The following is a 13,876-nucleotide window of genomic DNA, read 5'->3' on the forward strand; positions in this document are numbered from 1 at the left end:
AAGGGTCTAAGGCTCTATTACTAGCTCCCTCTAGTTTTATAGGCCTCTACTTTTCCTAACTATTAGCTGCTTAATCCTTTTTATACTTAGTCTACTTTTAGCTAATACTTAGTTTGCTTTTTATCTTTAATATACTATAGACACGTGTTTTCTAGGTATTCCTACTACTATTATCCGTCTAAGTATTCTCCCGTAAGGAATCTTCCTAGCTAAAGTATTAAATCCCCTTAGCTTTATACTTCTACTAGGTGCTAACTATATATATACTTAGCGTTTTAATATTTTACCTTATCTAATAACTAGTATATCCTTACTGGGTATTTTCGGTTCTTATCTTTGGGTGCTCTATATATATTATACGCATTATCTATATATATAATCTATGCCAATATATAATATGCTTAGTATTTTAGGTTAACTCTTAGCTTATCTTTATCTTTAAGTTTAAACCTCTCTTATATTGATTTAAGCGTTACAACTTTATTTATAGGTACTATAATTTACCTCTCGCTTCTCTAGTCCTCTAATTACTTCTTTAGATCTTTTAACGTTATAATTAAGGCTCCTTTAATGTGATTTATAGCCTTTTCTATAATTAGGTAGTCTCAGATAACTTTCTTATCTAACTACATATAGAAATCTTCCTACTTATTATTATATCGTTACCTATACCACTTTTAGTATAGCTGCTAGAGTATATATGGCTTATCCGTAAGGAAGTATCTTCTTATTACTATATCGTAACAGCCCTTTATATATCGTTCCTTAAATCTAGTTAAAATCCCTAGATCCTCTTCTTATTCTAGTTTAGTAAGCCACTTAGCTCTTAATATGCCTATTCTAGGCCTATTAGTGATCCTTTATATAGGTGCTCTGTCCCTTATATAACCTAGTATACTAGATCTCTTATTTAGTTTCTAATCTTGCTATAAGGTAATTCTTGCTTTAAATTCCTCTATAGTTTCTTCCCTTTTATATCTTATAAGTAGATCTTTAAAGTTATCTTACTTCTTAATCTTAGTATTAACATTTTAATTTTTAGGCTAAACACTACGTTCCCCTAGTAAGTCTTTTAGGTTTATATATCTGTCTTCTAGTCTAATTACTATTTATATTACAGATTCTCTAATTTATAAAGAAGCCTCTTATCTCTTGTTTACGGGTACTTTTATTTATACTCTAAATTTTTAGTCCCTTGGATTCTTTAATCCTAAGCTTAGCTCCTGCCTTAGTCCAACTAGGCTTAGGTGTTCTTATCTTATCTTAAAAGTCTCAAATCTCACTTATCTTATCTTAAGAGTTTTATATCTATAGGAAACTCTATCCCGAGCTTATTTGTATATCTTTAAACTAAGCTACTACTCTACTCTATTGGTTTCTATCCGTTATAAGTTTTTAAGCTTACCTTATCTTACCTTAAGAATCTTAGTTATCTCTTATCTTATCTTAAGAATCTTAAGCCTATGGCCTTTTGCCTTTATTAAGTGCTAAAGTAGTTTACTGTCCTACTTCTCTTATGTCTTATAAAGCGATAGACATCGTATCTAGTGGGGTCTTAATCCCTACTAATATTCCCTATTCTATAGTGGAATTATCCTTTACCTCTTATATAATATCTCTAATAGCTACGTATTCCTAGTAAACCGCTTCTATTACCTTATTGTTATAAAATACTTCGCCTATATTAAATTTATCGTCCTTAATATCCGATCTGCGAGCTGGTTTATTAGTTTTTTTATATTCTACTAAATATAGCTTCTATGGCTAATAGCTTGCGCCATACTTAGCGTCTTTATAAATTTGGTATGCGTTATTATAATAAAACGCAAAACTTCTAATTAAATATTTCTTTATTCCTTATAGTATACTATTATTCCTCTATATATATATATCTTCTACTATTAGTCTAGTTCCCTTTATTACATAGTATCTCTAACCATCTTTATAATCCCTTATAAAGTAACCTTGTTTTCCGCAATTTATATAAGCTTCGTTTTTAAACTATTAACTTTGCTATAGAGTCCGCCTAAACGTCTTCTGCTACTAAGATCCCTAATTTAACCTCTGCTCCTTAGTCCTATAATTACTAGATCCTTAACCTCTAGGTTTCTATAGTTTCTTACTCCATCTCTTATAGGCTTCTTTAGTACTACTTAGGTCCATTAGCTTTGCGCTATACTATAGTTTCTAGCTTAATTTTGGTTGTTATATACTTTACGTCTTATATAATTATAGAACTCTATCCTAGCCTCTTTTAGCCTGTTCCCTTTAGTAGATCTAATTATTAATCTTAATTACTTAATCTATTAGTTCCCTTAGGGTGTCTACATCTTTTATTAGGATAATTACATCCTAGACTTTAGCCTTAAGTCCTTACTTATACTATACTATAAGCGCCTTATTATTCTACTCTACTTATATTACTAGCGTCTAGAACTACGTTATGTACTTAATTGCTAAAGTTTATTACGTAATATCTTAGAGTTTTCTTTCCGCTATAGTCACTACCTCTAAGTCTCTAAATATCTATATAAGTCTCTCTACGAACCCTTCCTAGCTTAAGAACATAAACTATACCTCTTAATTAGTGGTTGTTATTCCGTTTACCTATATTTCCGTAAGGTAAGGCTTAAACCACTTAAGCGCCTTTCTTAATAGGAATAGTCCTACATAGGCTATTTAATCTATAGGTGTTAGTAGCTTAGCTCCTTCTTACGTAACCTTAAAGTATATTTACGTAAGGAATCCTTTAAGTTTTAATCTTTCTCCTAAATACCTTTTAATTAATAGTAACTTAATTTTTACTACTTTAATTCCATTAACCCTTTCTTCTAACGCTATATTGTTTGTTATTAACTAGTTAACTATCTCTTATAGTTGTCTAACCGTTATAGGTTGCTATAAGTTAGTATCTGCTATACTAGTATTACTTAACCTTAAAGTAGTTGCCGCCGTTAATGGCGTTATAGTGGCTGCTTTTAGTGGCATATTGTTTAACTTTCTGCACTTAATACTGTAACTAGGTAGTAATTATATAACGGAACCTTATAGCAGGTACTACGGTGGGCTTATTATTAGGCTAGGTGTATAAGTAGTATAAGTTAAAGTTAATAACGTAATAATAACTGGTGGGGTGGTTGCCTAATAGATTAACTTTAATTATATTCTAAGAATTACTATAAGGAAGGAACTATCTAGGTAGGGACTAAAGGTCCTTAAATACACAACCGTACTCCTATAAAATCCTTCTTATACGTAATATACGTCTTATATATAAGGTACGTGGGTTCCTTTTGTTCCTCTTATTTAATACATAGCATATTATATGACCTTGGTTACTATTCCTCGTCATATAATTCTATCGGTTCCATCCTGGACCGTGCCTGTATTAACTAACTAGCTTCTTCCGACTTTTCCCTAAGTAGTCGTAATATCGTACTTAAAGCGTCCGTAACAATAGATATAAATAAATAAATAAAAATGTATTTAATAGTATTTTAGTATTTCTTAATCTAATTAGAAAGGTAGTAGTAGCTAACTATTATAACCCTATTACCTATATTATATATATCTTTAACTAAAATTTTATTATTTTAAGATCTAAAATCTTATATAGGCTATTTATTTTATAATTATAAAGTATAGTACTTAATAAAGTTATAATATAATTTTCAGCTAATTATACCTATATACTATTAAAGTAGCTTTTCTATATTAAGTCTACGTTAATAGAAATGGAATAGTAGTCTAGACCTGGAGATTGAGTGGGTAAGGGCAACAGGTCGGAGTTTAAGAGGCTGGTGAGTTTGAGGATGAGATATGGAGGGGATTGTCAAAGATCTGCTGGTTGACCATGTGAAGGAACCCTTGATGGAATACCTTCGATTCCACTACAGTTGTTGAACATCCTTGTTGAGAAGCCTGACTTCCTCACCCGGTTTGAATGCAGGGAACCCAATATATGGGCAACCTGCGCACCGGAAAGCGTCGCCAAGGGCACAGTTGCCACATGAGCTAGAAGTACCGGGAACGGTGAAGTCAAGCTCATTCAACTCATCGGCCTGAAGCTTTATCGTATTCAGATCTTGGCCGGCCTTGACCTGGCGTGCCTTGTCCTCAGCCTCGAGGCGAGCGGCCAATCCACAAGTACACCCTTTACAAGCTTTTCGCCTCTTTTGGCAAGCCTTCGGTTGTTCATAGACTAAATAAACCTTTAACAAGAGAACATGACGTGGAATGTGTGGAATGGAATGAACATGGGCAGGCCGAGGGCGTGTGAAACCGGCGTGAGCTCACTTACTTTGCTGGTATGACCTCGTCAAGTCTTGCTCTGACAGCAATGTGTCCTCGTCGATCAAGTCGTCCTCATTGTCACCAAGGTTGTCCCAGTCGATATCATCGATGCGCAGCACTTTCTTTGCGCCAAGGTGTAGCGGTACAGCATCTTCCAGCTGTATCTTCTCAAGGCCGCCATCTTTTTGGACAAGTCCTGCCAGTATCGCCTCACACGTCTCAGCTTCACACAAATGGCCGCCGCCTTGTGCCTGCAATCTGCCACCAACCTTCATTGCTGGGACGACAACAGCGTAAACATTTTGACTAAGCAGTTGAGAGCCATGGTGAATGTTCTTCAAGACGACGACAACATCGTATGTCTCTCGGGGAAGGGCGACTAAGCCATCGTTGATCCGATCAAGCATCTGAAGATCTGTATTTGATCGGCCGAAAGTCGCGAAAAGATGTCGGATAGTCTCCTCTTCTGCAGAGATAGAAGGCGGTGTGAGTAGTAGCGTTCGCTTATTGGCGCTATCCATATTAGGGAAGTCGGTTCAGCGCGAGAATAGTTATGAGAATAACGATTATGGGGGCAGGTGTAGGTGTAGAGAAGAAAGACCAAGAAACCTTACCTCAGCAAGCTCAGACCATAGAATCAATTAGCGGACATACGTATATCCGCAAGCGGATATCGCTAACCTCTTTTGTCAAAAAGTTAATTCTATGGTATGAGAGGCCCGGCTGATCGTCGGTCAGCCGGAAAATCACGTGTTTAGCCAGCCACCTGGGGTAGATTTAAGGATCTCTATAGCGCCACCAGCGCTAAGCTGAGTAGATACGCGTATTAAGGGCCACCCACTGATTAAGCCGCTGATTAACGCCGACCGTAAGGTAATTAGGGCTATTAGGGCCCTAAGTATATATAAAAAAGTCCTTTCTACCTAATCCTTAATCGCGGTAGTACTTTTGCTATTATACCTACTATATAAGATAGCGCTAACTAACCGCGTAGAGATTAATATTACTAATAATACCGAATTACGCGCTAACGTATAGTATGTCCTTGCCCTTATATATATTACAAGGCCTATTTACTCCTAAGTTAGCTAAAGCAGAGGTTAAAACTTAATATTTATTACGGAATAAAGTATAAAGAATAGTGTAGCTGCTTCTACTAACTAGCTAACCTAGATTAATATATAACATATTAATTCCTTTTAACACTAAAGAGGAGTCTTCCTCTAGGGTTTCTCTTTTTCTAACTCTGTGCTATTTTTCTAAATTAATAGGACCTTATTTATCTTTGCTGCTATTAAGTAGTCCTTTATAAAGTGGTTTTTTTAGCTATATAAAAAGTAAGCTCCTTAATTACTAAGGGCTTATCTATAGGGTTTGCTATATATAGGCCAAGTCTATACTAGGCCTGTGGTAAGACTAGCTATATAACTAGCTACTAGATTTATAAAGGGCTAAACAGTTAGTATTATAGGAGTTACGGCCTATACTAGGGCACTCTTAGCTATTCTTATATTACTTATAGTCTAGTTTAAAGGGTTTCTAGCTTTATACTACTTAGTATATACTTTAATTTAATAGAGGCCTTAATTAATAGCTAAGTACTAGTTTATTAGTTCCTTTAACGTCTATATAGTAGTAAAGACTAGTAATATAGCTTACTGTAAGTCTAAGGTAAGCTTATTAAATAGGTTTAGTAGTAGATCTTTTTAGGGGATTTGGGCCTAGCTAGCTAGGTGTAAAAAACGGGTCTAGAAGGCTAAAAAGGTCTCCGTTATTTTTATGTTTAGGCCTTTATAGTTAAGGCGAGCGTTCTATAACTTAAAGGGGTCCTTATAAATAAAAGATAAGTAATTAATTATTTCTTTTTTAGAGATAAAGGGTTCAGTTAAGTCCTTAGCGTATTGCGGGCGTAGGTGCGTCTAGGCGTCCCTATTAGTACGGCTAAAGACATAGGCCATTCTGGCTTAAGGGGTAGGAAAGTGGTCCGTATTAACTTTAAGCTTATCCCGTAATTAGAGCTTCTAGTTATTAAAGGTAGAATCCGTTTTATCTATAAGTAATAGGGGATCTGCGACCTTTACGGACTATAATAGTGCTATATAGGCCTTAGAGGATCTACTAAGGCGCTAGGATGAGGCCTATAGAACTATAGTAAGTCTCTAGGTGCCTAATAGTGACTTATTATTAGATATAGGGGTATCTCTAGCTTTAGGCAGCTCTCGCAGTTATTTAATTTTAGTATTAGCTGCCGTAAGCTCCGCCTAGGGGGGTAAGATAGTAATTATTTCACTATTAGAAGTATTTAAGGGTCCTACAGCGGCTTTACCGGCTACTATATTTTTTAGTATAGTATTAAGGGTGTTAGGTAATTTTAGGTAATTTTTTTTAGGGGTTCTAGTCTATACGTATTTAGTTCTTAGGGTTCTTTTTATATTCCTTTTATATTCTTAGGGTTTTGTCCTATCTTTATAGTCCTAGTAATATCCTTAGGGTCCTATTCTATATCCTTGTCCTATTTATAGTCTTATAGATATATTTAAGTTCCTTCTTAGAACGAAAGAGTAAAAGGAGCTTTAGATAATATTAGCGACTTAGTTAATTAAGGTATAAGTATAGTAAGAAGGATATATGCAAGCCTATATTAGATTATTTATAAACGAGGATCTAAAGCTAGAGAAAGGAAATGTCATAGAACCCTACCGTAGGGGCCTCTATAGGAGAACCCCGTACTCTTATATACACCTCGCGTACAGCTTATATTAGCTACGCGTAGGTATATTATCTCCTTACGCCCTTAACCCTTACGATTAATTGCGTAACGTTTTGTAAACTCCTTAAATACATACGCTCTATAGCTACTGCCCCCGTCCTATAACATTACGTTACGCCTTTTTTACTACTAATACTTAGCCTATAACTAATTCTACATTTTTGTAATACCGTAGGCGCTACTAAAGGCAGTATGTCTACGAGTTACCCTACTCTATACTTCTAACGAACCTATAATAGTAAGACAATATTCCTTACTAGCTATTATATTAAACCTAAAGAACAATCTAATACCTATACTTAACCTACGCCGCCAATTAACCCCAGGAGAATTTAACTTATTAGCCCTAGCCTTAACCCCTAAGGGGAAGCCTAGTGGCTTTAAAGGTTATAACGACCTTAATAAGGTAGATATTAATAATGTCTTATCCTTTATTAACTATATAACTACGGACAAGTAAGTAAAAGAGCTACTACCTATTAAAATTAAAATATAAGACGCTAAAATATTTATAAAAAAGGTAGCATAGGAACCTAATAAATACTACTACCTTTTATAGAACTACCACCTAAAGCTTATATAAGCTAAAATGTATACTGCCTAAGATCGCGATATTATCTAAGACCTATAAGCTTGTAAGGCGCTCGCTAATAACACACGTTAAGAGACTGAAGATGACCTCTATATATCTAAACGCGACGTCTAACGGTTGAAGAAGGCTAAGATTACACTTATTATTACGGTTACTAAAAAAACGGCATAATTAAATACCTATAATCTTAGCTTAATAAGCATATTTATAATAACGCTAGATACCTCTTTATTGTATATAACGCTACCTAAGTCTCTCTGCCCCTAGTAACTTTACCTACTTAACGCTTAATAGAGGGTTAGTGCTAAGCAGCTTTACCTAACGGGAACCCCTACTAAAGTAGCAATAATAAAAGCTATAATGATTAAACCTAAGCTACTACTGTAGGGTCTAATGTATATTACCTTAATCCCCTAGTTTTTTAGGAAGACTATAAGGAATATAGCTACTAGAAGATATAAATCCGTAAAAAAAAATAACCTAGAGCGCCTACCTTTTTCCTATAAAAGATATTAAGATTAGTTATATTATTGGGCAAATAAAGGGTATACTATTTAATAGACTCTTCGCTTAATGGGAGACTAATAGCCCCTAAAAGTGGCAGTCCTACTAAAAAGTTCTTAATAATCTTAACCTAATATACTATAACTACGACCTATTGACTACTAGCTAAGCTAAACTATATACCCTAAAGATAAACCCTACTAAATGATTTAATAAATTCTATATTAAATTTTAGAAATATACTAAAGCCCTTACCTAAGATAATACTAAAGACTAAGAGGACCTCCTTAAAAAAGTTACTTATTGCCTTAGTTACGCAGCCGCCAGCTATAACTACAACAATGTTTATAATATGGTAGCAGCTCTATAAAAGATTAAACAATAACTAAATTAGATTATTACTACTAACCCTTACCTAAAGACCTCTCTATAGAAGCCTTTTAGGCCTACTAAACCTATATATACTAAGGCACTAACGCCTACTACCTTAAGTGCTACCGGAGCCAATATTAATTTCTTTATACTAACCTTTCCATAAAAACTCCTAAATGGAAAGCGTGAGCTACTCCAGAAACTAGGACGCTGCTATAAATACTAATAAGAAGGCTACTATTATAATAACCTAAACTACCTAATAGCTAGGTTTAGTAGCCGCCGCTTAATACCTAGCCTAATACCCTAAACACTAAATATATTATTATATACTACTACTATATAAAATAAAGACGTAGTAATAGTAGTAGAGTTAGATACGGAAGTAGAAAACGCTAAGTCCTAGCTTTAAGTTATAGGTTAGGACGCCTTAATAATAGAGGGATTTATATATCGGCTTACTTAATAAATAACTTAGTAAAGATAAATAAACGGAAATAGATAGTTTTACCTATAATAGGAACTACTGCTAAAAAATAATATAAAAGCCATTCTATAATTAATTGCGGAGCTATTAATAAATTTATAAATACCTGATTTGTGTATACTTATAACCTACCTACCTTACCCCTTACTAAAGCCCGCGCCCTATAACTTGTAAACGGTAGTTATACTATATAGAAGATTACCTATATAGTATAACTCTACTTAGATATAAATAGGCACCAGGAAGAACTTTAGGCCTATATTACACTACTTACTAACTGCCCTATTATCCTTAAAATAAACTAGCTTAAATAATATAACCCTGCCATTAACTAGAAAAAGAGAGAAGTAACCTTTAACTCTAAATACTATCCCTTAACCCGTTAATTCGCGTCCAACGGTTATCGATAAGAGCTAGCCAATCAATCGAGCTGAATTTAACGCCCGTACTGAGAAATACGAAGCTTTTGATTAGGTGCACGCGTTGTTTTGAAACTGGTATTCGCGCATGGACCACTTCTCGTTGGACACTAACGGGTTAAGGGATAAAGAGACTTGCCTAGGGCATAACCTAGCCACCTCTATTTACTCCCTAGGATATTAACCCACGAAACTCCTTATTACCCTACCTATAACTAACTACTACTATATAAGTGCCCTGGCCTTCTACTATATAGTATATAGGAAAGGCTAAACTATTGCTATAGCTTCCTAATTACGACTATATAAGCTTAATAAAGAATAGGACTATGTCCTCTATAGTAATAGGATAGATATAGTTAACCTTTTAAAAGATAACGCCCCTACGGAACTCTATGGACTTTTACCTTTAGACTTTAAGAAGTTTATAAAGCTTAAAAAAGGACTTACTAATAAAGAATTCTATAAGCTCCTTCCTAAGAGGTACTATAACTTTACTAATATATACTTATAAAAGGGCGTAGATATACTCCCCCCATATTAACCTAATAACTATACTATTAATATTAAATAAGGAAAAATACTACCTTATAAAAAATCCTACCTAATATTAAAAGATAAACTTCTAGTTATAAAAAAGTATATTAACGAGCACCTTAATAAAGGATTTATTCGTCCTGGTATAATACTAGCAGCCGCCCCTATCCTTCTTATTAAAAAACTAAAAGGAGGTATTTAATTCTACGTTAACTATAGAGGACTTAACACTATTATAATTAAAAACTAATACTTAGTGCCGCTTATACGTGAGACCCTTAAGCGGCTTAGTTAAGCTAAAATCTATACTAAGCTTAATATTATTGCCGCTTTTAATTATCTTTAAATTAGGAAGGTAATAAATAAAAAACCGCATTTGTATTGCGCTTTGGCCAATTTAAATATACTATTATACCCTTTAGCGTATATAACGCCTTATAGGACTACCTTAATGACTACTCTGCGTACCTAGACGATATACTTATTTATAGTAATAACCCTTCTAAGTATACCAAACACGTTTAAAAGGTCCTACAGCGCCTTAAGGATATAGGATTTTATATCAATTTAAGGAAATGCAAATTCTTAGTTATAGAAGTAAAATACCTTAAACTAATTATTACTACTAAGGGTATCCGTATAGACCCCAAGAAAGTACGTATAATTACTAAATAGTAAGCCCCTAACTGTATTAAGGATATATAAGCCTTCCTTAGTTTTACTAACTTCTATTAGAAATTTATATACAACTTCTTAAGCGTAGTAGTACTACTTATAGTAATAATGCAAACGAAGGGCCTTTTTATAAAAGGAAGAAAAATATACCTACGCTTTACCTAGATGCTTAAATGCAAGAAGGCGTTCTAAGACCTTAAAAACGCCTTTACTAAAGCACCTATCCTAGCTTACTTTACACTAGGATAATAACTCTATCTTAAAACCAACTCCTTAAACTACGTTAACGCAGGCGTTTTCTTCTAGATAGGTAATAATGGTCTATTACGGAGTGAGTATAAGCGGCGATAATATATAGCAAGGTAGATATTATTAAGCTATATACATAAACTATATAAGGAGGTCAAGACGTTGCGTAAGGAAAGAAGGTAGGAAAATGGGAAGAAAGGGTATATATTATGGACTTAGTTGCTTAGTTAATATATACACGGAGCAGAATAGGATTTAGGTAGTAATCCTGGCAGAACTTAGTAGGATTTGGTAAAACTTAGTAGAACTTAGTAGAATATAGTAGAATATAGCAAGTTGCCGTTAGATTGCCGTAGATTGCTATTAGATTACTATCTTATGGTTAGTCTTTAGTTATTAAGTTAGTAAAAATAGGTAAACGTATATAAGGTGTTACGGGGGTGTTTCATAACAGTACCCCCCCTTTAAACTTAAGCTTCTGCGAGATGGGGTTATAGTAGTTCTAGGAAGAGTTTATAAAAGTCTTCTACGGCTTATATAAGTCCTATAGAGTTAACGGGTTCCCATAAGGGCTTAGTATAGCCTTTTTACTTTGTAAGATATATATATTGGCGTTTCCGTTTATTATACTTAATATTATTAATTTTTTTAATAAAGTACTTATCTTTACCATTTACCTTAACTAGTGGGGAAGGGTCCTATATCTATTTAGGCAGGGCGTCTAATATAGGGGTGGTAGGGTAGAGGACTAACGTATAGAATACGGGGTAAATTTTAACCGTATTAGGGAGCTTTAGTCAGTAGGCATAAGGAGGGTTAACCTTTTTAACCTTATAAGGGCCAGCATTCTTCTAATTAAGTTTCTTAGTAGGTTGTTTTATGTTCAGATTTCTTATATCTAGCCAGACAAAATTACTAATTTAGTAGGCTGGTGCTAGGGTTTGTTTCTTATTCGCTGCGGATTTATAGACAGATTAAGCCTATATTATCTTATTAGTAAGGAACTATTATAGTTCCTCTATCTTTTTTACGAATTTATTTACTTTTATAACTTATAAGGTATAATAAGCGGGGTAAGGAACATTACTAAAGGGTTTAAAACCCATTTATAGGTGCTAGCCGTAATTAGCTAGAAACGGGGAGACTTTTGTAGTTTTTAAGATGGAATTATTTATAGTAAACTTAGTAAATGCGAGCTAGTTAATCTAGTTATTTTATAAATATAACGTATATATCTAAATATACTATTCCATTATAGCATTTACACGTTCTGTTTAACTATCCATTTTTAGGTAGTATATAGTAGATAATAGTGCTTTAATACAGAGTTAGGTAGTTAGTTCTTTCTAAAATACTAAAATAAACTGGCTACCTCTATTAGAGATAATTGTTTTAGGAAGTCTATAGAGTTTCTATATATAATCTAGGAATAGTTAAGCGACGGTAGGCGTTATTATATTAGGATAGGTAATTAAGTGTCTTATCTTAGATAGTTAGTCTACAACTACTATAATGTTCGTGCAGCTTCTACTTTTAGGGAGGTTAATAATAAAGTTAATTAAGATGTCCTTCTATCTTTAGTTTGGAACAGGTAGTAGCTTTAAAAGACCATTATACGTCTTATACAAGGCTTTAGCTCATTAGTAGGTATGGCAGCTAGAGACGTACCTTTATATTATATTATGCATATTCAGCCAGTAATACTCTTATTAGAGTAGTTCTAGGGTCTTTCCTTAGCCTAGGTGGCTAGTAATAGGTAGATTATATACGTATTTAAGGAGCTTAAGCTTAAGCTTATTATAATTAGGGATAACTAGACGGTTCTAGTAATATAAGCAGTTTCCGCAAGCTTTGTATTTACTTAAAGAAATCTTTTTAAAGCGTCTAACGCTATCTTAAATTAGCTTAAGCGTTTTTTTAGATAAACTTGTTATTTAAATATTTATTAACTATAATTTATTTAATTGGTTAATTAGTTATTTTAAGGATGTATACCGTAAGGTCTTTGGTAGGAGGGTTAAATAGTTTAGGGCGAAGTAGGGTCTAATTTTAGTAAGAGCGTACTTTTTTTAAGGCTAGCGCGTCTTATAAGCATTAGGTTAGGGTATGAGGCTTTTAACCTTAAATGCCTAGGCAGTATATAATTAAGAAATAAAAGCGTAATAGATATTCTAACTAGTGGGCCTAATAATGACTTAGCTGTTTTGTGGTTATAAAGTACTATAAGTTCTTATAGTTGCTAAGGACCTTAATTAGAAATCCGGCGACTTTTAGTTTAGGTTACTATTACTTAAAGCATCTAATAATAGCTAGCAATTCTTTATCGTAGATCTTATAATTATATTTAGTAGGGTTTAGTTATTTTAAAAAGTATGCTATAGGGTGCAAAACTCCTTCTTTGTTGTATTAAGACAGAATGCCTCTAGTAACGTAATTAGATAAGTTGGCTTTTATAATACTTATTTGTTTTAGGTCGAAGTGTTAGAGTATAAGTATAGTAGTAAATATAACCTTTAGATAAGCAAAGGCCTTCTTATATTCCTTATTAAAGATAAAAGCTTTATCCTTTTAGGTTAAAGTAATAAGGGGTAAAACTAGGGCGGAGAAGTTATTAATAAACTGTTAATAGAAATTGGCAAATCCTATAAAGGCTCTTATATCCTTAACGTTCTTAGGTTCTTACTAGTTTACAATTACTTTAACTTTCTTTAGGTCCATTTATATACCATTTATAGAAATAAGGAGTTTAAGGTATAGGACTTCTGTTTTATAGAACTTATATTTATCTATATCTAATTATATACTAGCTCTATATAGGGCTTATAAAATAAGGTTAACATATTTCTAATATTTAGTTAGGTTATTACTGTATATTAGGATATTATTAATATAAGCAGTATAAAAGATATCTAGGTAGGGACATAGGGTATTATTTATATAATATTAAAACAAGCTCGGAGCATTTATAAGGCCGAATA

At 33.5% G+C, this 13,876-nt stretch overlaps 1 protein-coding gene across 1 annotated transcript; it reads right to left on the reverse strand.

The window, feature by feature from the left end:
* Window positions 1-3,619: 3,619 nt before the first annotated feature.
* On the reverse strand, window positions 3,620-4,879 carry K441DRAFT_643650 (Fe-S cluster assembly protein dre2). Its single transcript, XM_067646726.1, has 2 exons — window positions 4,301-4,879; window positions 3,620-4,201 (listed from the first exon to the last, which is right to left on the reverse strand). The coding sequence occupies exons 1-2, from the start codon at window positions 4,812-4,814 to the stop codon at window positions 3,891-3,893; spliced, it is 825 nt and encodes a 274-aa protein (XP_067499619.1). The 5' UTR covers window positions 4,815-4,879; the 3' UTR covers window positions 3,620-3,890.
* Between the last annotated feature and the right edge of the window lie 8,997 nt (window positions 4,880-13,876).

The sequence above is a fragment of the Cenococcum geophilum genome (assembly GCF_001692895.1).
Source record: "Cenococcum geophilum 1.58 unplaced genomic scaffold K441scaffold_49, whole genome shotgun sequence".
Classification (NCBI taxonomy): Eukaryota; Fungi; Ascomycota; class Dothideomycetes; order Gloniales; family Gloniaceae; genus Cenococcum; species Cenococcum geophilum.

Coding starts and splice junctions, on each gene's coding strand:
- K441DRAFT_643650 (XM_067646726.1), bottom strand. CDS start 4,814: ATGGATAGCGCCAATAAGCGAACGCTACTACTCACACCGCCTTCTATC. Junction 4,202..4,300: donor GACGAGGTCATACCAGCAAA/GTAAGTGAGCTC, acceptor AGGTTTATTTAG/TCTATGAACAACCGAAGGCT.